Genomic DNA, 21,548 nt, shown 5'->3' with positions numbered 1-21,548 from the left:
TTTTTCCAGTTTCTCCGGGCTGGTCTCTGCGGCTCTTGGCGGAGCCCAGCAACCCCGGCGCTCGCATCCCGCCCGGGTCCCGGCACGTCCAGCCCTGAGCCGCTTAACCTCCTCGGCCGCCGGACGAGCCCTAGCGGCCGGGTCTCCGGCGGCTCGGTTACCCGCTCTCGGAGGGCCGACAGGAAAAGGCACTCTCTTCACTTTCATAGTGTGGGAGCCCGGGGGTCCCTTGTCGTCCCGCCTGCCCGGGGTCCAGAGCTTTGCCCTTCCCAGGCCCTGCCCGACGACGGTGAGCGGCTCTTTAGGTGGCCTACTCCAGTCGTCCCCCCAGTGTCTCCACTTCCCCGCCTCTGTCCCTACGTGGGCCCCCATCCGGGTCAGGACGGACAGATCAAAGGCGCACGCCTGGCCCCTTGGCCCTGCCCTCTCTGGCCGGTTTGGTTCGGTTCGGTTTGGTTTGCTCTGTTCTAGTCTCATTCAGAGTTCCGAATGTCGCGTGAGCCTCTCTAGCTACAAGCGTCTCTATGGTCGAGTGGGCGGAGCCAGGAGCAAGATGGCCGCGCTCGCAGCTGCCACGGAGCCGCAAGCTTCCGGGGGTCCCCGGCCCCCAGTGTGTCTGCTGGTGTTGGGAATGGCGGGGTCTGGGAAAACCACCTTTGTACAGGTGACCTGCAGGGCGCGGGCGTAGTAGGAGCGCGCGAGAAGTTGTCTGTGGCAGGCGTAAGGCTAGGGGAGAAAGGGAGGTCTCTCTGGGGAGTTGGAGGGTACCGGCGCCTGGCTTTCAGGGATGCCAGCAACCCCTGTTTCTTCCTCCGCGAAGCCGTCTCAGATCCTAGCCTGGGTTCATTCAGCCTCTCTTCTGCGCACCCTCAGTGCCTATTTGTGACGACCGTCCTTGGTATTGGAATTGCCTTGCTAGTGCCAAGTCCTCGAAGGCAGAGGCTTAACAAGTAATTCTGGCTGTTAATAGAGTGCTTGCACACAGGCTTTTGGTGTAGATTCCTAAAGAATTCCTTCTGGGGTGCCTACCATGTTTCAGGCACTGGGGATTTAGCGGAAATGACAAGGTTCCCGCTTAAATGGAGCTAATGTTTTTTGTGGGGGAGATAGAAACCCCCGCTCCCCCCAACCCACCAAGTCAATAAGTGATGGAGAGTAGAGGAGGCTCTGTTGGATGTGTGATGAAGAAAGATAGCATTTCAACTGAGAGTGAATGTTGGCGGTGGAGATCAGAAACGAATATTTAAGGTAGAGGGAAATGGAAGTGCAGAATTCTGGTAAGTTGGATTAAGGGGTGGAAGTTCTCTCTTTTTCCTTTATCATGCCTCTTGGTCTCAGTCCATCCTTCTCCCCATATGTCTGCAGAGGCTCACAGGATATCTGCATAGTCAAGGGTGTCCACCTTATGTGATCAACCTGGATCCAGCTGTGCATGAAGTTCCCTTTCCTGCCAATATTGGTGAGTAAACTGTGCCAGAACTTGTGTGAAGTTTCTCAGAGAATGGAAAGCTGTCAGCCTATCCTATGAGTCTTCAATGCTTCCATTTTTAATGTTTTCTAAACTGCCTAATTTCGTTTCCCTTGGATTTGCTAGCATCCTGAAACAGGCTTCTTCCTGATTCCCCTTTTCTCTTTGTTTACTCCTTCCCTCTTCCTAAATTTCCTTTTTTTCCTTACCACTACCATTCTACCTCTTTTGACCCAAGGGTGTCAGACTATGGTTCTTTGGGAAAATGAAGTGACAGAAAGTCAGTCCTCTGGCTTTTAAGCCGTAAACCCTTCAGCAGGCTCTGTTACATAAACTTTGTTTGTATAGTTTTTTTTCTTCAAGTTAAGAGCGTGTGGGTTTTGTGCAGAGTTTGCTTACTGATCTGTAGGAATCTTGCAAAGTTACATGGGAAAATGTGTGTATATATGCCTGTGTGCATTGTCTTGGTGAGGGGTTCCTTCCCTCTTATCATCAGACTTGTAGAGGAGTCCCTGACTACTGTATAAAAAAGATTAAGAATGGATGGGATCCAGTGTCCTGATTCTTGATAGGATCTAGGCTTCCTGATTTTCAGACTATTCCTTGATGTTAGTCTTTTCCCTCCTGGTCTCTTTTTAATCCTATTAAGCTTGTACTCCAAACATACTAATTAAGGAAGACCTTGTGTTAAGAAGCAGAAATCATTATGGGAAGAATTTTGAAAAAAAAAACATTCCATCTTTTCACTTAAAGGCTGGAACTCTAATAGTTGATGGGATATAGGTCTCCTGACTGCTAGATAGGTTTAGTTAGATATTACTGGACAGACCAATTTCCTTTTTATTTAAAATTCCATCCAAATAATTTTTTTCTAGTTTTATTGAGATATAGTTGACATACAGCATTGTATATGATTAAGTTGTATAGCATAAAGATTTGATTTACAAACGCATGAAATGATTACCATGAGTAAGTTTAGTGAACATCTGTCATCTCATATAGATACAAAATTAAAGAACTAGAAAAAAATTTTTTTCCTTGTTATGAGAACTCTCAACTTTCACATATAACATGTAGCAGTGCTCATTACATTTATAATGTTGTATATTACATCCCTAGTATTTATTCACTGGAAGTTAGTACTTTTGACTACCTTCATCCAATTGTCCCTCCCTCCACACCCTCTACCGATTTGTAGATCGGTAACTACAAATCCAATCTCTTTTTCTGTGGGTTTGTCTGTCTTGCAGTGTAATTGACCTGCCACAGTATTTAGTTCCTGGTATACAACACAATAATTTGAAATACGTGTACATTTCAAAATGATCACTGTGATGAGTCTAGTTAATATCTGTCACCATCCAACGGTATTATATAATTTTTGACTGTATTCCCCACACTGTACATCTCACCCCATGACTCATTTATTTTGTAACTGAAAATTTGTACCTCTTAATCTCCATCACCTATTTCTCTCCCCACCCATCCACTTCCCAAGTTAATGCCTTTATAAAAATGTTGTCTGCATTGCCTTTGTTACCAGTAAGGAAGGAGTAAGAAATAAACCTTTTTTCTTTATTTAGCTCCCTTTTTCTATGTATATGGTCACTGAGAAGGTATTTAAGTTGTATAAAACTTTTCTCTTTGTCTCCGACATCCCTACCATAACTTGAGAGCTCCTAGCCTAACATTCTTCTTGGGTTACTTGGCAGTTGTCCTTGGCCAGTGTGAAGCTGGAGAAATTACTAGAAGACAGTGCTGACAATAGAAGCCTCAGAAGCTAGTTTCAGTTTCTTGCTGGGAGGGAAGGTACTTGCAGGGTACCTTTTGTCCTCCTAGTCTCTTCCTGAACTTGCTTCTTTTGCTGTTGCAATTCAGTGATCTTAGCTTGAAAATTTAGAAAACAGATTGGAAAAGTACCTTGGATGCTAAGAGAGAAACTGATTTGTTTGCTCAGAGGAAGCAGAGATGACTTGAGAGGTCTGTTGGCTTAGATATTATAGGTGGAGAGTCTCAAACTGTATTGTTTCTTACGTGTTAAATTCCATTTCATTCTCTCTTTTTTTCCCTCCAGATATTCGTGACACTGTGAAGTATAAAGAAGTCATGAAACAGTATCCTTTTTCACATCTACTTTGGTTTTTGGCTCATCCCTGGCTACTTACTGTGTGTGTATTGTGTAGCTTTGAAAAAAGTGTTTGTGCCTTCCCTTGTGAAATATACTAGCAAAAGCATTCGATTGTTTTCAGGTAATTTTATGAAGAGGAGGGAAGATGAATGTGGGGAGAAGCATTGTAGGTGATTAGAAATCCTATTTCAGCTTGTGAGTTCCGTTTTCTGCCTTTGTCCTGAACTGCAGGCTGTTGTAATTAGCACAGAGAAGGAGAGGCTAGCTGGTGATGTGCCTGGGTCCCACAAGGGAGTATTGTCTTGGTGGATGCATCCATTGATCACCATCCCCTTAGACTGGGAAGCTCAAAGATTAGTAAGATCAACTCTTAGTACATTGCTGTGTGAAATGTGTACTTTCCCTATAGGTAAGTCTAGATAGGAAGACTAATTCTAATCCTCAGGTGGCTTGATGAGTGAGGATCAGAGCAAAGAGTGGTATATAAATGATCTTCATGGCTAATGCCATCAGGCTGTCAGCGCCTGATACATCTGTCTGTTCCATTTTGGCCCCATTTCACCTGGCCATTTCTAAACGATGAACGAGGTAGGCATCGATAGTGAATGTTTCCCTATGAGGTTAAGATTGTGTGATACATACTAGTCAGTTGAACACAAACGTTATGCTGTCTTTGTGAGGGATTGTCTAGATAATAAACTTTTTCATCTAAATTGATCTATAAGCAATTTAAATCCTCAACTTAGTGTCTAGGTATGGACTTGGACCCAATGGTGGCATAGTGACCTCACTCAATCTCTTTGCTACCAGATTTGATCAGGTATGTCTGTCTATTTACATAGACGTGGCTGTGTCAGAACCTGTGACTCTTAAATGCCTTAGCTTGATCACACTGGGAAAGAAGGGCAATCAACCTCAATGTCAATACAGAATATAAGGAGGCATTTTGGTGGACAAAGAAGTAGGCTATGAGAGGATGATCAACATGGTGAGAGACTTCACATTGAACGTTGTGGCGGCCAATAAAGACCTAAGAGACCTGGGTTCTCTTCGTGATCTGTTATTGGCTTGCAGTGTTACCCTGAGGATGGGGTGGAGGGATGGGGCGTGGGATGGGCTACCAGGCAGGGAATGGAACAATTATGGGGCTTTTCACTTGTGACAAGTTGCTGTCATCTTGTTATGTTTTCTCTGTCACATTCCACTTCCTTAAGAGTGTTTGGCAATCACTGATTTTTTACCCCGATTTCACTCAATGATTCAGGCTGTTAACGCTTTACTGAAGCACCAAGAGGGAGACTTGGCGGTGACAGATCAAGTCTTCAGCTCCTTAGGCCTTGCCCTGTGCTCCAGGGTGTTGTGGTATGGCAGATGTGGCTATGTTTCTTTGGTTCCATGAGCACGTTAGTTGGTGTCCTTAGACAGAGAACATAGAGATTCAGTTGTTAATGGTGCCTGCAGGTGGGCCACTCTCGAGAGGGCCCTGTGATTTTTTTTGTTGAACTTGGATTCTGTTGTAATTGGCATCTTTTTCTTTTAGGTGATGAAATTTATTGAGAAGGCCCAGAACATGTCTAAGTAAGTGATTTCAGTCTAATGTCTATTTATTACTCTGTAGTTGACACGTTTCTAGGTTTTTTGAAGAATTTTGGGTTACTATCAAGTTCTGAGAGGGTGTAGTTTGAGATGAAAACATGATAAGTGAAAAAATTGTTGGCAAGAAGACAATCATTAAGATGCTCTACTTGGTTGGGGAACTAAGATCCCACAAGCCATGGCGTGGCCCAAAATAAATAAATAAATAAAAGCGACAAGATGCTCTACAGTGTAGAGCTCAATTTAATAGTATCCCACCCCCAATCACTTTGGTATATGTTCCCAGCTTCTTAGGAGGTATTTTGAGAATTTGAGTCCACATTCACTTGTCCACTTGCCTTCTCTTGCTTGTTGGCATTAAAGTCTATGAAATACCTTTTTAATCCTTGTTTATTTTATTTTAATTTATTTTTTTTTTTATGTTTATTTTTGGCTACACTGGGTCTTTGTTGCTGCGCGTGGGCTTTCTCTAGTTGTGGCGAGCAGAGGCTACTCTTCGTTGCGGTGCGCGGGCTTCTCATTGTGGTGGCTTCTCCTGTTGCGGAGCACAGGCTCTAGGCACGCGGGCTTCAGTAGTTGTGGCACGCGTGCTCAGTAGTTGTGGCTTGCGGGCTCTAGAGCGCGGGCTCAGTAGTTGTGGCACACGGGGCTTAGTTGCCCCGCGGCATGTGGGATCTTCCTGGACCAGGGCTTGAACCTTTGTCCCTCGCATTGGTGGGCGGATTCTTAACCACTGCGCCACCAGGGAAGCCCCTAATCCTTGTTTAAATTAATATAATTTACATGATTCAAAGGGGATATTTTTTAATTTAAAAAGCATCAAAATATAAAATAGGAGATTCTTATTATCATTACCCACAATGAACTGTTGTTAAATTTTTAATAGGTTTGCTTTTTTAAAAGAAAGGAAGCTAATTTATTATTTTTGTGAAAAGGATATATAGGCTTGTTACTATAAATAATTCCTACCATGCATAGTATTTAAAAGATGAAACTATCACCCTTCTTGTCACTAGAAATAACTATCATTATTATCATTATTGCTATCAGTGACTGTCATCCCAGGCGTTTCTATTCATGTGTACATAGGTAGAAGGATGGATGGATAAGGTGTTTTTACAAAAATAGGATCATACTAGAGTAGTTTTTTAAAGTAACAGCTTTATTGCAATATGAATTCACAGACCATAAAGTGCACTCTTTTAAAGTATACAGTTTAGTGGTTTTTAGTATAGTCACAAAGTTGTGCATTGACCAGAGGTACCTAATTTCAGGGACTTCCCTGGTGGTCCAGTGGTAAAGAATCCACCTTACAATGCAGGGGACGCAGGTTCGATCCCTGGTCAGGGAACTAAGATCCCACATGCCACGGGGCAACTAAGCTCACGAGCCACAGCTACTGAGCTCTCACGCCTCAACTAGAGAGCCCGCATGCCGCAAACTACAGAGCCCGCGCCACAACTAGAGAAGAGAAAACCCATTTGCGATGGCTAGAGAGAATCCCATGTGCCACAAACTACAGAGCCCGCGCCACAACTAGAGAAGAGAAAACCTGTTCGCCACGGCTAGAGAGAATCCCGCGTGCCACAACGAAAGATCCCTCATGCCTCAATGAAGGTCCCATGGTGCTGCAACTAAGACCTGGTGCAGCCAAAAATAAATAAAAAATAAATCTTTAAAAAAAAAAAAGAACTACCTAATTTCAGAACATTTTCATCTCCAAAAGAAACCCCATACTCATTAGCAGTCACTCTATTCCCCATTACTCCAAGCTCCTGCTGGCTTCACGTACCATTTTACATTCTCACCAGCAATGTATGGAGGGTTCCATTTTCTGTAAATTCTGGTCACTACTTGTAATTGTTTTTGCTTTTGTTTTTGTTTAAATAAATTTATTTATTTTTTGGCTGCTTTGGGTCTTCATTGCTGTGTACGGGATTTCTCTAGTTGCAGCGCTTGAGCTTCTCATTGTGGTTGCTTCTCTTTGTTGCAGAGCACAGGCTCTAGGCATGCGGGCTGCAATAGTTGTGGCATGTAGGCTCAGTAGTCGTGGCTCGCGGGCTCTGGAGAGCAGGCTCAGTAGTTGTGGTGCACGGGCTTAGTTGCTCCGCAGCATGTGGGATCTTCCCAGACCAGGGCTTGAACCCGTGTCCCCTGCATTGGCAGGTGGATTCTTAACCACTGCGCCACCAGGAAGTCCAGATGTTGAGCATCTTTTAGTGTACTTCTTGGCCATTGGTATATATTTGGAGAAACGTCTATTCAAATTTTTTGCTTTTTTAAAAATGTTTCAGGTACGCATTATAATTTAACGTGTGTACACTGCAAAGTGATCACCCCGCAAAAGTCCAGTTACCATCTGTCACCATACAATCGATCCCCTTCACCCTTTTTGCCCACCCACAACCCGTTTTTCCTCTGGTAACCACTGATTTGTTCTCTGTATCTGTGAGCTTGCTTTTGGTTGGTTGGTTTCCTTCCCTTACCCTTCCTTTTCCCTTCACTTTCCTTTCCCTTTCCCTTTCCCTCCCTCCCTCCCTCCCTCCATCCATCCCTCCCTCCCTCCCTCCCTCCCTTCCTTCCTTCCTTCCTCCAGATTATTCCATATGTGAGTGAAATCATATGGTAGTTGTCTTTTTCCTTCTCACTTACTTTACTTAGCATAGTACCCTCATGTTGTTCATCCATGTTGTCACAAATGGCAAGATTTCATTCTTCTTTTATGGCTGAATAGTATTCCACTGTGTATATACCACATCTTCTTTATCCATTCATCCATTGGTGGACACTTAGGTTGCTTTCGTATCTTGGCTATTGTACATAATGATGCAGTGAACATAAGGGTGCATATATTTTTTTCTAATTAGTGTTTTTATATTCTTTGGATAAATACCCAGAAGTGGAATCACTGGATCATACGGTTAGCTCTATCCTTCATTTTTTGAGGAATCTTTCTACTGTTTTTCATAGTAGCTGCACCAGTTTATATTCCCACCAACAGTTTACGAGGGTTTCCTCTTCTGTACATCCTTTTCAGCACTTGTTATCTATTTGGTAAGAGCCATTCTAACAGGTGTGAGGTGATACTTCATTGTGGTTTTGATTTGCATTTCCCTAATAATTAGTGATGTTGAACATCTTTTCATGTGCCTTTTAGCCATCTGTGTCTTTGGAGAAATGTCTACGTAATCGGATCCTCTGCCCATTTTTGAATCAGGTTGTTTATTTGTTTGGGGTTGTATGTGTTCTTTATATATTTTGGTACCAATCCCTAATCAGAGATACGATTTGCAATTTCTGCTGTTCAGTAGCTTGCCTTTTAGTTTTTTGTTTTGGGCAATGCCCAGCAGCTTGCGGAATCTTAGTTCCCCAACCAGGGATTGAAGCTGGGCCACTGTGGTGAACGCGCTGAGTCCTAACCACTGGACCACCAGGGAATTCCCACCTTTTAGTTTTGATGATGTTTTCCTTTCCTGTGCAGAAGCTTTTTAGTTTGATGTAGTCTCATTTGTTTATTATTGCTTTTGATTTTTTTGCCTTTGGAGTCAGATCCACAGAAACTTCACTAAGACAGGTGTCAGTGAGGTTACTGCCTATGTTTTCCTCCAGAAATTTATTTAATGTTTTCAGGTATTACATTCAAGTCTTTCATCCATTTTGAGTTAATTTTTGTGTATGGAGTGGTCTGGTTTCATTCTCTTGCACGTGACTGTCTGTTTTTCCCAACACCATTTCTTGAACAGACTTTCCTTTCTCCGTTGTATGTTCTTGGCTCCTTTGTTGTCAATTAATTGTCCATGTATGTGTGGATCTTTGCTTTTTTAAAAACAGCGTTATTGAGATATAGTTCATAGGCCATACAATTTACCCATTTAAATTGTACAATTCTGTGGCTTTTAGTGTAGTTACAGAATTGTACAGCCATCATCACAATCAACTTTAGAACGTTTCATCCCCTCAAGAAGAGACCCTCTTCTTTAGTTATCACTTTCTTATTCTTTTTCTCCCTCCCTCCATTTTCCTCCAACCCTACCCCTATGTAACCAGATGGTTTCCCAAGAGATTTACACTCTGGTTTTGCTTATCTCTCATTTTTAATGCAGTGTGTTTCTAAAACTGTCAGTTTTCTCTGTGATAATTTGCAGCAGTGATGTATTGGTGCTCCTGCCAATGAGCCTGAATACTGGACATTGAACAAAACCCAGGGGAATGTGGTATGCACTTTAAGGGCAATGGGAAGAAGTGAGACTTGACAGTGTGAAGAGGTTATTTCAGTCTTGAGTAACCAGATGTTAATGTTTTGTGGGATGGAATATCTTTCAGAATGCATAAATAAAAACTTCTTTAATGGTCTTTTTTGACACAGGTATGTCTTGATTGACACACCTGGACAGATTGAGGTATTCACCTGGTCAGCTTCTGGGACAATCATCACTGAGGCCCTGGTGAGTATTCTAGGACTTATTACTCAGGGTAAGTAGAGAGCCAGACAAGAAAAGCTTCTTATTGCTTGGGATCTTATGTGGGATAGAGTCATAGAGCTCTGCACACCTGCCTAAAGTGGTTCTTCCTTGCCACGGAAGGTAGGAGAAGAATTTGGGGACAGGTCAAGAACCCTCCTGACTAAAGCTTTGATTATTTTGTGGCTTTAGGCATCCTCATTTCCAACGATTGTCATTTATGTAATGGACACATCTCGAAGTATCAACCCAGTGACTTTCATGTCCAATATGCTCTATGCCTGCAGGTAATGCGTTATTGTTGGGCATGGTATTATGTCAAGGTATGAAGTCTCCACTTCTTTTCCATCATTTTTGAGTCCTGAGTGCTTACCCCTAGGTTTTCATTCAGGCTTGCCACTCACTTTAGTGGCTCTGGGTTAGGGAGGGGCTCTGGGTTAGGGCGGGAAAGGAAGCACATATACTGTTGGCATTCTCTATCAGCCACTTCTCATCTTCCTCCCTTGCTTGTTACAGAATAGGTGATGAATGAGTATGAACCTTCTGGCAGTTGCCCCAAGTTGAATGAAATCCAGTTCTGAATAGAATAGAGCCCCTGGTCTAAATGCCTTTCTTCTGTGTTGTGATAGGAAGAGTGAAATTATAACATGAGGAGAGACTGAATAAAAAGATCCATCCATGATTCTAAATGCACGTGTTTTCCCAAGTGTGGTGCCTTTAGGAGAGGAAGGACATGCCTCACTAGGCTATATTAGTGCATTAGACCTAGGAGCAAGGCGGACCATTATTAATGCTGAATTTTATTTTGGGGATATGCAAAAACAATCACCCCGATTTGTCTCTTCTGTTATGACTAGGGATGTCCCTTCCTGTTAAACACAAGAAATCTTAGTCCAGTTAGAAATCTGATGTTTGATAGCATGATTTTGTCTTCATATTAATTGTTTAAAAGACCGTTAATTTGGTGAAGCACACACACACACACACACACACACACACAACCAGGATCAGTACCAAAGCATTATTACTCTAAGAAAAGGAGAGAGTGTGTATGTGTGTTGTTTGCTTGATGGTAGTGGTAGTTTCCTGCTTGGGAGGGGAGAATATGTGAGTGCTGTGTAAGAATGGATACCTGTATTTAGAGTCTGAACCCATCTCCCTATTGATTACTCAGTTCCATCAGATAACAGGCAAGCAGGTGCTTAAGTGCTTTTACTAATAATGCCTCAATGTTTGATTTTCAGCATCTTGTACAAAACCAAGCTGCCTTTTATTGTGGTCATGAATAAAGTAAGTGGATTCTTCCTGTTGTGACTGAATGTTTCGTTTTCATCAGAACCTTGTGTTTGGGGAGGTGAGAAGGATTATTTCAGATGCTGGAGAGCAGATTTAAGCTAACCTGAAGCAAAGTCATGAGCACTTCTAGGAAATGGATTCAATCAAATCGAATGAATATATATTGCTGATTCTTTTCCAAAGTTCTTTTAGGCTAGAAAGAGTAGCCCCTGGTCCACAGCGTATAGGTTATCCCTCAGGATTGGGACTGTGTAAACGAGGGAGGGACTGCTAGTCTATTGGAAGTGGCAGTTAAACAAAACCAAAACTTCTCTGTTGTTGGCTAGGATGCAAGAGACTATGTAGTTGACTTCAGAGCCTGGAGGGTACTGGCCTCCACTGTGGCCATGGTCACTTGGCAGTGGATGGTGAAGGTCTGTTCTAACCTAGAATATACAGATCTTCATTTAGTTATTTATACTGCACAGCAGTCTCGGCTCTTTGTGGCTTGTTGCAGTGGAGGAGGAAATGGGGGAAGCAGAGAAAGAACATACGTGAATTATTGCTCTCTGCTGTCATCACTTAATTCAAAAAAATTTTTGGCCATTGTTTGATGTCTGACCTCATCTCTGGTTGCTGATAGTTGACTTCTCTCTGGTACAGACTGACATCATTGATCACAGCTTTGCAGTGGAATGGATGCAGGATTTTGAGGCTTTCCAAGATGCCTTGAATCAAGAGACTACATACGTCAGTAACCTGACTCGTTCAATGAGCCTCGTGTTAGATGAGTTTTACAGCTCCCTCAGGGTAAACTTTCTTGCTTATGCTGTTGGTCTCTCCAGATAACCTCATAACCCAAAGGGCTGGCTTTGAACCTATTTTGGAAAGGAAGTTCATTACCTTCTGAAAAGTAATTTTTAAGGCGTAGCTTATTAAAAACTGGAGACTTAAAAGATAAATATGATATGGACCCTACCCTCAGAGAGTTTATGGTCTAGTTAGGAGAGAAGGCTAAACGCAGAGTTAAAACATGATATATTGTAGTAACTTATATTGTGATATCTTAAGAAAGATTAAAAGTTGGGCCTGATAGTGGTGATGGGGTAGATCACTTTTGAAGTGAGAGATCTTTTGAGGATATAGCCAATATAGGTGTGCTTTGAAGGATGGGTAAGATTTGTGTAAGCAAAAGTGGGTGTGGGTAGCAGCAAGTATGTTAATTGCCCAAGCGAAGACATCGAGATACTAATTTTTATAGAGAACAGACTGTGGTTTGATTTGATAGGGAATAGATGAACTGCTGCTTGTTTGATCCTAATTATCTTTCTCAGTTCTCTATTTTCCATAGACTTATTTCCATCACTCTTGAGTAGGTGTGCCATTTTGTCTTGTTTTAGCTTCATTCTTTGCCAGAGACTTCTTAAAGTAGCCAAACCTCTTCTATGAAGATTTTATGAAATTTGAGCCAAATAATATATGCCATTTAAAAATATACAGTTGTTTCCTCAGTGGCATTAATGATGCTTTTGGCAGGTGGTGGGTGTGTCTGCTGTTCTGGGTACAGGCTTAGATGAACTCTTCGTGCAAGTTGCCAGTGCCACAGAAGAATATGAAAGGTGAGGATAAAGGAACATTCTATTGATGGCACTCTTAGTTACCCACAAGTCTGATGTGATAGCTGTTCTGCCAGGCAAAACATTTTGGTTTTCATGGTGTTTGTATTATATTTGCTATGCAGATGTGTACTGGATCTGATCACACTTAGGGTTAACAAGTAGCTGTTAACTTTTTTTAAAAAAGAATAGGAGTATAAAATCTTCACTGTATTGAATGATGAAGAACAGGTGTCATCAGACATTGTTTGTAAAAAGCCAGGTGTTAAATATTTTAGGCTTTGTGGGTTGTATTATCTGTTGAAACTCCTCAACTCTCATTGTGGTGCAAAAGCAGCTATAGACAATTCCTAAACAAATGGCGTGGCTGTGTTCCAATAAAACTTTATTTATAAAAATAGGCAGTGGGCTGGATTTGTCCTGTTTGCCACATTGGTTGACCCCTGATGAAGAACATAGACTTTGGAGTCAGATAGACATGGTTTAGATTTCTTTTTCCTCCAATTGATAAGTGTGTAACCTTAGCAAGTTTTCCTCATTTATAGATGAAGGGTAATAGCATTTATTGTTAAGGTCGTTGTGGGGATTATTTGAGATAATATATCTAAAGCACCTAACACAATTGCTGACATGTAGTAAGCATATTTCTTAATAAATGATTGTTATAACTATTTTCTTGGTTAATACTGGAGTTCCATTTATCTAAAGGAAAGTGGAGTCATAGCACCTATACACTTTCCTTAGGCCTGATAATTGGCTGCTTTCTAGCAAGCTTCATACTTAGCAAGAGCCTAATAGCCACATTGTGGTTTTTCAGAAACATTATTTTGATTTTTATTCATCAGATGAGGTTTGTTTTTTTTGTTTTGTGTTTTTGCACGTGTTATCAAAGCCTCAGGATAGACTCTTTCTAGATCCTTTCATGGTTGCCCAGATAAACGACATAATTATATATTGGGCTTCCTGAGCCCAGTAGGCCTAGCCTCTTTTACTCATCATTTAAGCATCTTTTACTTATGTTTATCCAAGTGAATGGTGAACTCATTGGTCATGGTCTCCCCAGAGTTGATCTTCCCAGATCAGCAGTCAGTCTTTTGTCTTGTTGCTGATTTCAGGGAGGGGGCAGGCACCTTGGCTTTTAATTCCTTAGGGATAGAATCTCAGTGACTAAGACTTGTTACATCTGATGTATGGTGACATAAGATCTTTTGTTATTATCAAAGTACTAGGAAAATAGAAGTGATGTGGAGGCGGGGACAAGATAGATTATTAATCAAAGGGATTTAGAAAGTGTTTCTCTTTCCAGAGAGTATCGTCCTGAATATGAACGTCTGAAGAAATCGCTGGTAAGAAAAGAGGCTGTTTGTGTATTTTAGGGCCACTGAATAAACAATCTCAAACTACGTACTAATCCTTCTGCCATAAATGCTTTTGTTTTTGGTTCTCAATATATCCTTCAGATACTTGTTAATTTAAACCTGTAAATTTGTACGTATGCTGTCTGGATGCAGAAAGGCCCTTAATTATTTTTCTTCTCTACACTTGAAGTAATAAAAATCAGTAATTTTTCCTTTTATATATGTTGAGCCCTTCTTGTGTCATACCTCCACCCCTACTCCAAAGTCCATTTAAAGGCTACTTGTAGAATTTTGTTTAGGAACAGAGGGTAGTTCACAACTCTTACCCCAAATGATCAAGTGTCCTATCCCCATCGGCTACATTGGACATCTTATCACTGAGCCTTCCTGCTGTGTCTGTTTGAGGGTTCTTTTGATGATTTTGTGTCTAATTTCTGAAACCTCTAATACAGTCTGCAGAGCCCTCCGGAATGAACTTCTGCTAATCTGGGCCCACACTGCTCAATGTTTCTGTCATCAGCCATCCCTTATCTGCCTCTAGTATTTGTATAATTTGTCATCTCCAGTTAGAAGTCTGGCATCTAACTTGGGCCTCCTTTTTTAATATGACAACATTTTCCTCTGTGTATATAGGCCAGTGCACAGAGCCAGCAGCAGAAAGAACAACTGGAACGACTTCGGAAAGATATGGGCTCTATAGCCTTGGACACCGGGACTGCCACAGGTACTGGAGGGTCTTCTGGTGTTAGGAACTAAGAGCGGGTTATGCTTATCTCCACTTAGTAGGTAGGTATTTATGTTTAAGGGAGAGAAAGAGAAAAGGATAAAGTAAATGTTGTATAGTGTATCTATCTATCTGTTCCTCAGTCAATTTAGATAAATCCTAGATCTGCATTGTGTTTAGTTGTCTCTTAGTCTCCTTTAATCGTGAATGGATCCTTTGTTTTTGTATTTCATGACATTGACATTTTTGAAGTGTACAGATGTAGATATATACCTACGGACATACCCATATCTAACATCTGTGTTAAAGAGGAATCCACTGTCTGTGTCTCTCATACCACATTTATCTTATCTGTGTTTATATTTTTATACATATGTATATGATGATTCTCTTCAGGTAGTTTTTGGTTTACTTTGGCAAGATACTTGATGTCTGCTTTTTTTTTTAATTACTTTTTAATCCTCCCCCTCTTACTGTTTATTTTGACCTAATTTTAGATTTACAGAAGAGTTTCATGAATTGCAAAGAATTGCCATATACCCTTCAGCTAGATTCGCCAAATGTTAACATTTACCACATTTACTTTATTCTTTCTGTTATATATGTTTGGCTTTACATTTTATATAAATATATAAGTATACTTATAAAATATCTGTATATTATAAATAACTTTTTTCTGAATCATTTAAGAGTAAGTTGCAGACATGATGCACCTTAACCCTTGAGTTTTTCTTAAAAATAAGGGCATTGTTTTATATACTCTCATTGTAGTTATCAAAAACTAGGAAATTAACATTGACACATTCCTATTATCTAATGTATAGACCTTATTTAGATGTAGCCATTTGCCCTCTATAGCAGGAGAAGGTTCTGGATCTGTGTTGCATTTAGTTGTCACGTCTCTTATTTTCCTTTAATCTGGAATGGCTCCTTAGTCTTTCTTTGCATTTCATGACATTGATATTTTTGAAGTGTACGGTACTTATATTTTTGTAGAATTTTCTTCAATTTGGGTTTGTCTGATGTTTCCTCATGGTTCGATTCAGGTGGCTCCTTTTTAGCAGAAGTTAACAGATGTGAAGTGTTTTTTCCATGTATCATATCACAAGTTACATGATGATGAGTTGTCTTTGATCACTTACTTAAAGTGGTGTCTGCCAGGTTTTTTCATCATAAAGTTATTTTTCCCTTCATAATAAGTATTTTGTGGGGTGATGCTTTGATTAGATAAATGTACTTTTAATTTTCAAATGTTCACCCACTAGTTTTAATATGCATTAATCTAGGTAGGGATAGTCTTCATTTTCCTGATACATGTTGCAGATATTTTCTCCCTGTTTGTCAGTTGCCCTTTGACTTTGTTCATGGTGTTATTTTGCCATGCAAAAGTTTTTGTTTCATTTTGTATAAATTTGATGTAGTCAAATTTATTTATCTTTTATTGCACCTGGTTTTGAGTCATAGTTGGGAATCCTTTATCTACACCTGTGTTAAAGAGGCATTCACTCATGTTTTACTGTAGTACTTGTATGGTTTTATTTTCTACATTTGGAACCCTGATCCATTTAGGGTTTATTCCTGGGTATGGTGTGAGGTATAGGTCTGTGTTACCTTTTTCATAAATAGTTGTACCCACATGATTTATTAAAAAGTCTATCTTTGTCCCAGTGATGAGATGCTACCTGTATCATATACTAAAGTTTCATATGTACTTGGATGTATTTCTGGATTACCTATTTTATTCCTCTAGACTGTGTGCCTGTACTGTGTGGCTTTAATTACATATAGAGGCTTTATAGTATGTTTTAATATCTGCTAGGGCTAGTCCTCCTCAACGTTTTCTTTTTTAGTGTTTCCCTGACTATTCTTGCTTGTTTGTTTTCCCAAATGACCTTTAGTATCAACTTAATGTAGCTTGCTAAAAAACCTCTTTGATATTTTTATTGGGATTGTGTTATATTAATTAATTAATTAATTGACATCTCTTTGATGTTGCTCTTCCTGTCTAAGAACAAGGAATGTGTTTATATTTGTCAAGTCTACTTTTATGTCTTCCAGGAGTGTTTTCCTCATGTAGGTTTTGTTAAATTTGTTAAATTTTCCCCAAGGATTGTATCTTCGTTAGTGTTGAAAATGGAATTTTTCTTCTAACTGGTTATGTTTGTGTTTATGAAGACTTTTCATTTCTGTATTTTAGTCTTTTTATTCTGCTACTTAACTGACATTTTTTATTGTTTGAGTTAGTTTTGTCATTAATTCTCTAGGGGTTCCTAGGTTGGTGCTCAAATTTAAATATATACACACTCACCCACCTACACTCATTGGTGGACTGGCCTTTAAAGGAGTAAAGTTCTGTTAATAATAGCTATTGCTATAGGTCTAGTAGAGAACAGCAAAGCCACTTGGTGGATTAGGTGCTGGAACCTGGCTGGGTTTACCAGTTAAGTGAGTTCCATGCTCCACACTTTTACTCTTGACTTATCAGCACACTGGATCTGCTCAAATGTCTTTAGCCTTCATAGGAAAAACCATAGCCTCTTCTAAGCTAAGAGCTAGTACAAACAAATGACATTACTATTACTATGAAGACAAGCTACTTGAGAGTTATTTTCCTCAACTTAAAAATGAGACCTCTGGGGGCTTCCCTGGTGGTGCAGTGGTTGAGAGTCTGCCTGCCGATGCTGGGGACACGGGTTTGTGCCCCGGTCTGGGAAGATCCCACATGCCGTGGAACGGCTGGGCCCGTGAGCCATGGCCGCTGAGCCTGCGTGTCCGGAGCCTGTGCTCCGCAACAGGAGAGGCCACAACAGTGAGAGGCCCGCGTACCGCAAAAAAAAAAAAAAAATGAGACCTCTTGGGTTACTGGCCTCATGAAAGCACTTTGTGAAATAAACTAGTGTAGAAATGTTAAGTGGTATTATTAACTGTACATTTAGAAGAGATAAGATCCTGCATTTTATCATGATCACTTTCATCCTGCTAGTTTTTAATCATAGTTGCTTATCGATTCAAAATCACTTTTTTGAGGAGGCCTATGTTCATGACATGCTACTGATAGATGTTTTCTATGTAGGCAGCTTACCTCCTGTGATGGACCCTTCTGACTTGATCCTGACTCGGGGAACCTTGGATGAAGAGGATGAGGAAGCAGACAGTGATACTGAAGATATTGACCACAGAGGTGAGAGGTGGCTGATGTGGCTCATGAGAACAGAACAGCTGCTTATTCTTTCATTGTTTGCCCGGGAGCTTTCTGCTACTGAGGGAAGACCTTGAGCATGAAGCCAGTTACAGGGGAGAGAGGACATGCTAAAGGATGCAGCACCAGGAAGGAGTTCCATATATTCAAAGTTCCTGGCCTTCCTACTGAATGGTTAATATTGAGCTTGATTACAGGCTTTTATTAGTCTTGTGTCTTCTCATCTTTAGGTCCTAACTCAATTTTGAGGAATCCAGGATTGTTTATTGTAATCATTGTTTTAAGAATACAAAAGGAGGCCTCAGCAGACCTAAACCAGTCAGAAGGGACTGTAGCATTGAAGATAGAATGGCTCTGGAAACCCAAAAGTGTTCCACTTTGCATAGTTTTATGGACTGTGGACAGAATCTGTTTCTTGAAACAATGCTTTTAGGTCCTAGCTGTGCCCAAGAGCAAACTTCTCTTTATTCCAGTGTGCTGGATACTAACATGTAAATTGCATCATTTAATAAGATTTATTGAGGTATAATTTACAAACAATAAATCCCACCCTTTTATTAAAGTGTATAGCTTGAATTTTAATACATATATATAGTTTTGTAATTACCATTATAATCAAGAAACAGAACACTTCCATCACCCTAAAAGTTCGCTCATGCTCGTTTTTATTCAGTCCCTTCCCCCACACCAGTTCCTGGCAACCGCTTACCTGATTTTTATTCCTATAATTTTGCCTTTTCCAGAGTGTCGTGTAAGTGGAATCACAGTATGTAACTTGCATTTGACTTTTTTCATTCAGTGTAATGCTTTTGTGATCCATCCATGTTACTGCATGTGTCAGTAATACGTTCTTTTTTATTGCTGAGTAATAGTTCTATTATGTGGATGTACCTTTGTTTATCCATTCACCAGCTGATTGACACTGGGGTTGTTGCCAGGTTTTAGCTGTCATGAATAAAGCTGCTCTAAACATTCATTAACAGGTATTTGTGGACAGAGGTTTTCATTTCTCTCAGTTAAAAATATGTAGGAGTGGGACCTCATTTTAGTTAATTTCTGAAGGAGGTATTCTCCCCACTTACAGGTCAAGGAAATTGTATATTTTGGGCAACATGATAAATACAGCCTGCTTCTAGGAGATATTTCCTTATTGGGAGAAGTGAACATACAGTGTCTTAGAAATATAGTTGACTCTTCAACAACTTGGAGACTAGGGGAACCCACCCTCCTCGCAGTTTAAAATCCCCGTATAATTAACTTATAGTTGGCCCTCCGTATCTGTGGTTCCACATTCATGGATTTCACCGCCTGTGGATCGTGTGGTACTGTAGTATTTACGATTGAAAAAAATTTGTGTATACACGGACCTACGCAGTTCAAATCCGTGTTGTTCAAGGGTCAAAGGTACTGTTTCTGATGGATGGGTGACAGCAGCTCTAATCCACCTGTCTAATGGGAGAGTTTAAAAAGAATTAACCTTTTTTTCTTGCAGTTACAGAGGAAAGCCGTGAAGAGCCAGCATTCCAGAATTTTATGCAAGAATCAATGGCACAGTACTGGAAGAGAAACAACAAATAGTTTCTAAAGTCCAAACTTTTGGAACTCTGTGTGAAGGGACTATCCTTATCTCTGATTGGGGGCTACTATAAAGGACAGTTTTGTTCAGGATAGCAGTTTCTCTTACTAGTGAAATCTCCTGACTCAGATGAAGCCAGGGATAGAATACATTTGGACCTGGCAAGTAGATGCTGATTCCCCTTGGCATTTTCCTTGGATTTAGGCAAGGAAGGATATTCTGGTTTTGGATGCTGATATCCCTTCAAGCCTAAAACTGCAAGTTTTATCATTTGAACGCACATACTTTTGCTGCTGATGGACAGAACAGAGAGAGAACTTAGTAGGCTGGATCTGTAGCCTCTACTTCTCCAGCATCTTGCCTTTGAACCTGCACCACGAGTTCCCCTCCTTTTAGCAGAAAGAGAGGGGGAAACAGGAGCTTGTCCAGAGTGGCAGTGGAGTCTCCTTGGCAACCAATCAATCTTGGTATGAAATGTGCCTCAGACTGGGTAGCTTATTGTAGCACACCAGGTTCATTGAAGAAAGTGGGCAAAACACTGTTAACGAATAAGAATTCTACTTTAGATGGTGACTTGGATAAAGAGTTTTTAATTTTAACTTTGTTGTAAGCCTGCTTGTCATAATTTCAAATAAGAAAATTATCACAAATAGTCACTGCAGTTCAGAAGAGAGGTTTAAAGCCACATGTTGTTTACTAAGGTTCCATGTACATACCACACCTAGTAACCAGGTACAAAGCCAGGCCCTGTTTGTATTGTACTTTAACTTAATGCAGTGTATCCTTAGTGATTTACTCAAAGGCCACGGATTTGGGTCAGTTGCACATTCCATATGTAACAGCCCTGGTAAGGGTTTGCTTTGCCTCCACATTCTTCACAGTATCTTAAAACATTATACATTTCTCTTAAGGAATTTTGTCCGTGCCTAACCTGTCTTCCAGATCAGTGGTTCTCAAAGTGTGGTCTCTGGACCAGAAGCAGCAGCAGCATCTGGGAAGTTACTAAAAATGGGACATTCAAGCCCTATATCAGAAACTGGGGGGTGGGTGGGGCCTAGCAGTCCGTTTTACTAAGGCCTCCAGGGGATTCTGATGCATGCTAAGTTCAGAATAATATTCTAACTCAAACAGCCTATGACGTAATTCTAGGCCAGGTGAATCTCAGATATCAATGTGCTCGTCACCTGCTTTATCAGAGTACCCCAACCTTGACCATCTGGTGCCTATTCTCCAATCTAACATTCTAAAAATAAATAAAAGTGTTTTGCTTTACATGAAGTATTAATTTCAGTATTCTGTAACTAATGGAAACCACTGGTCTAAAAACTTGAACCTGTTCTTTGAGAGGAAACCATTTGCACGGCAAAACTCTGAACATACCTGATTTTTTCCCTTAGTGCCTTTGTATACTTTTTACTTAAAGAGGAACTTGTCTGGCCTATGCTATAAGCTCCATAAGGGCAGAGACAGTCTTACTCATCTGCGTATCCCTTGCAGAGGACCCAGTACATAATAGGTACTCAACAAATGTTTGCTAAGTGAATGAATTAAATACTAGGTGGCTACTTTATGGAAACTGACCACCTGATGTGTACTTCCATCAATAAATAAGCGAAAATGAAGCTAAGCCTGGAACAGGAAGGGTTTAGATAAATGTGCCAAGGATGTACAATTAGCAAACTTATAAATGACCTGGTAACAGTTTAAATTATAACCTCATTTTGTTGCTATTGCATTCATATTAATTCTCAGTGCTGGATATTTAAGGCACTCAATGATGTGGGCCTTGATTTCTGGTCTCCACTATAGGAGTGCTCTAACTTTCACAAGACTTGTATTCTGCACCCCCAAACCAAACTTCAGCAGTATTTAACATGCACACATTTGCTAATTACTCCTGATTATTCCAGTGCTACATCATTTACTTAATAAATACTGGTTGAGACTATCAGATGCCAAGCAGGGCAGGTACGGCTATGGATGAGTAACAGCAATAAAGTTGTTCAAGACATGATGTAAAGCAGAAAGGTGCATACTGTTATCCTTTTGGCGGCTGCCCATCCAGTAGAAACACAATGTGCAGACAGAATTCTGGCAAAGGAATGGACTGTTTTCTGATGGCCAAACAGATGCAACAAATGAAATAGG

General features: G+C 40.6%; 1 protein-coding gene across 2 annotated transcripts; it reads left to right on the top strand.

Annotated features, from left to right (window-relative positions):
* Window positions 1–526: 526 nt before the first annotated feature.
* Window positions 527–20,943, top strand: GPN1 (GPN-loop GTPase 1). Of its 2 annotated transcripts, XM_065891740.1 has the most exons (14): window positions 527–664; window positions 1,366–1,459; window positions 3,543–3,582; window positions 4,350–4,416; window positions 5,137–5,174; window positions 9,559–9,637; window positions 9,845–9,939; window positions 10,897–10,942; window positions 11,591–11,737; window positions 12,464–12,546; window positions 13,850–13,889; window positions 14,535–14,625; window positions 17,699–17,806; window positions 19,317–20,943. In XM_065891740.1, exons 1-14 carry the CDS (start codon window positions 554–556, stop codon window positions 19,400–19,402), a joined length of 1,125 nt encoding a protein of 374 aa, XP_065747812.1. In that variant the 5' UTR covers window positions 527–553; the 3' UTR covers window positions 19,403–20,943. The 2 variants fall into 2 exon arrangements, with proteins under 2 accessions (XP_065747812.1, XP_065747813.1); XM_065891741.1 differs by lacking the exons at window positions 527–664; window positions 3,543–3,582; window positions 4,350–4,416 and having other exon boundaries at window positions 1,433–1,459; window positions 19,317–19,402.
* Window positions 20,944–21,548: the final 605 nt, after the last annotated feature.

The sequence above is a fragment of the Phocoena phocoena genome, chromosome 14, assembly GCF_963924675.1.
Source record: "Phocoena phocoena chromosome 14, mPhoPho1.1, whole genome shotgun sequence".
In the NCBI taxonomy this organism is placed as follows: Eukaryota; Metazoa; Chordata; class Mammalia; order Artiodactyla; family Phocoenidae; genus Phocoena; species Phocoena phocoena.
This window is presented reverse-complemented; position numbering and strand designations above follow the sequence as displayed.

Coding starts and splice junctions, on each gene's coding strand:
- GPN1 (XM_065891740.1), top strand. CDS start 554: ATGGCCGCGCTCGCAGCTGCCACGGAGCCGCAAGCTTCCGGGGGTCCC. Junction 3,583..4,349: donor TATAAAGAAGTCATGAAACA/GTATCCTTTTTC, acceptor CTTAGTGTCTAG/GTATGGACTTGGACCCAATG. Junction 9,638..9,844: donor CAATCATCACTGAGGCCCTG/GTGAGTATTCTA, acceptor TTGTGGCTTTAG/GCATCCTCATTTCCAACGAT.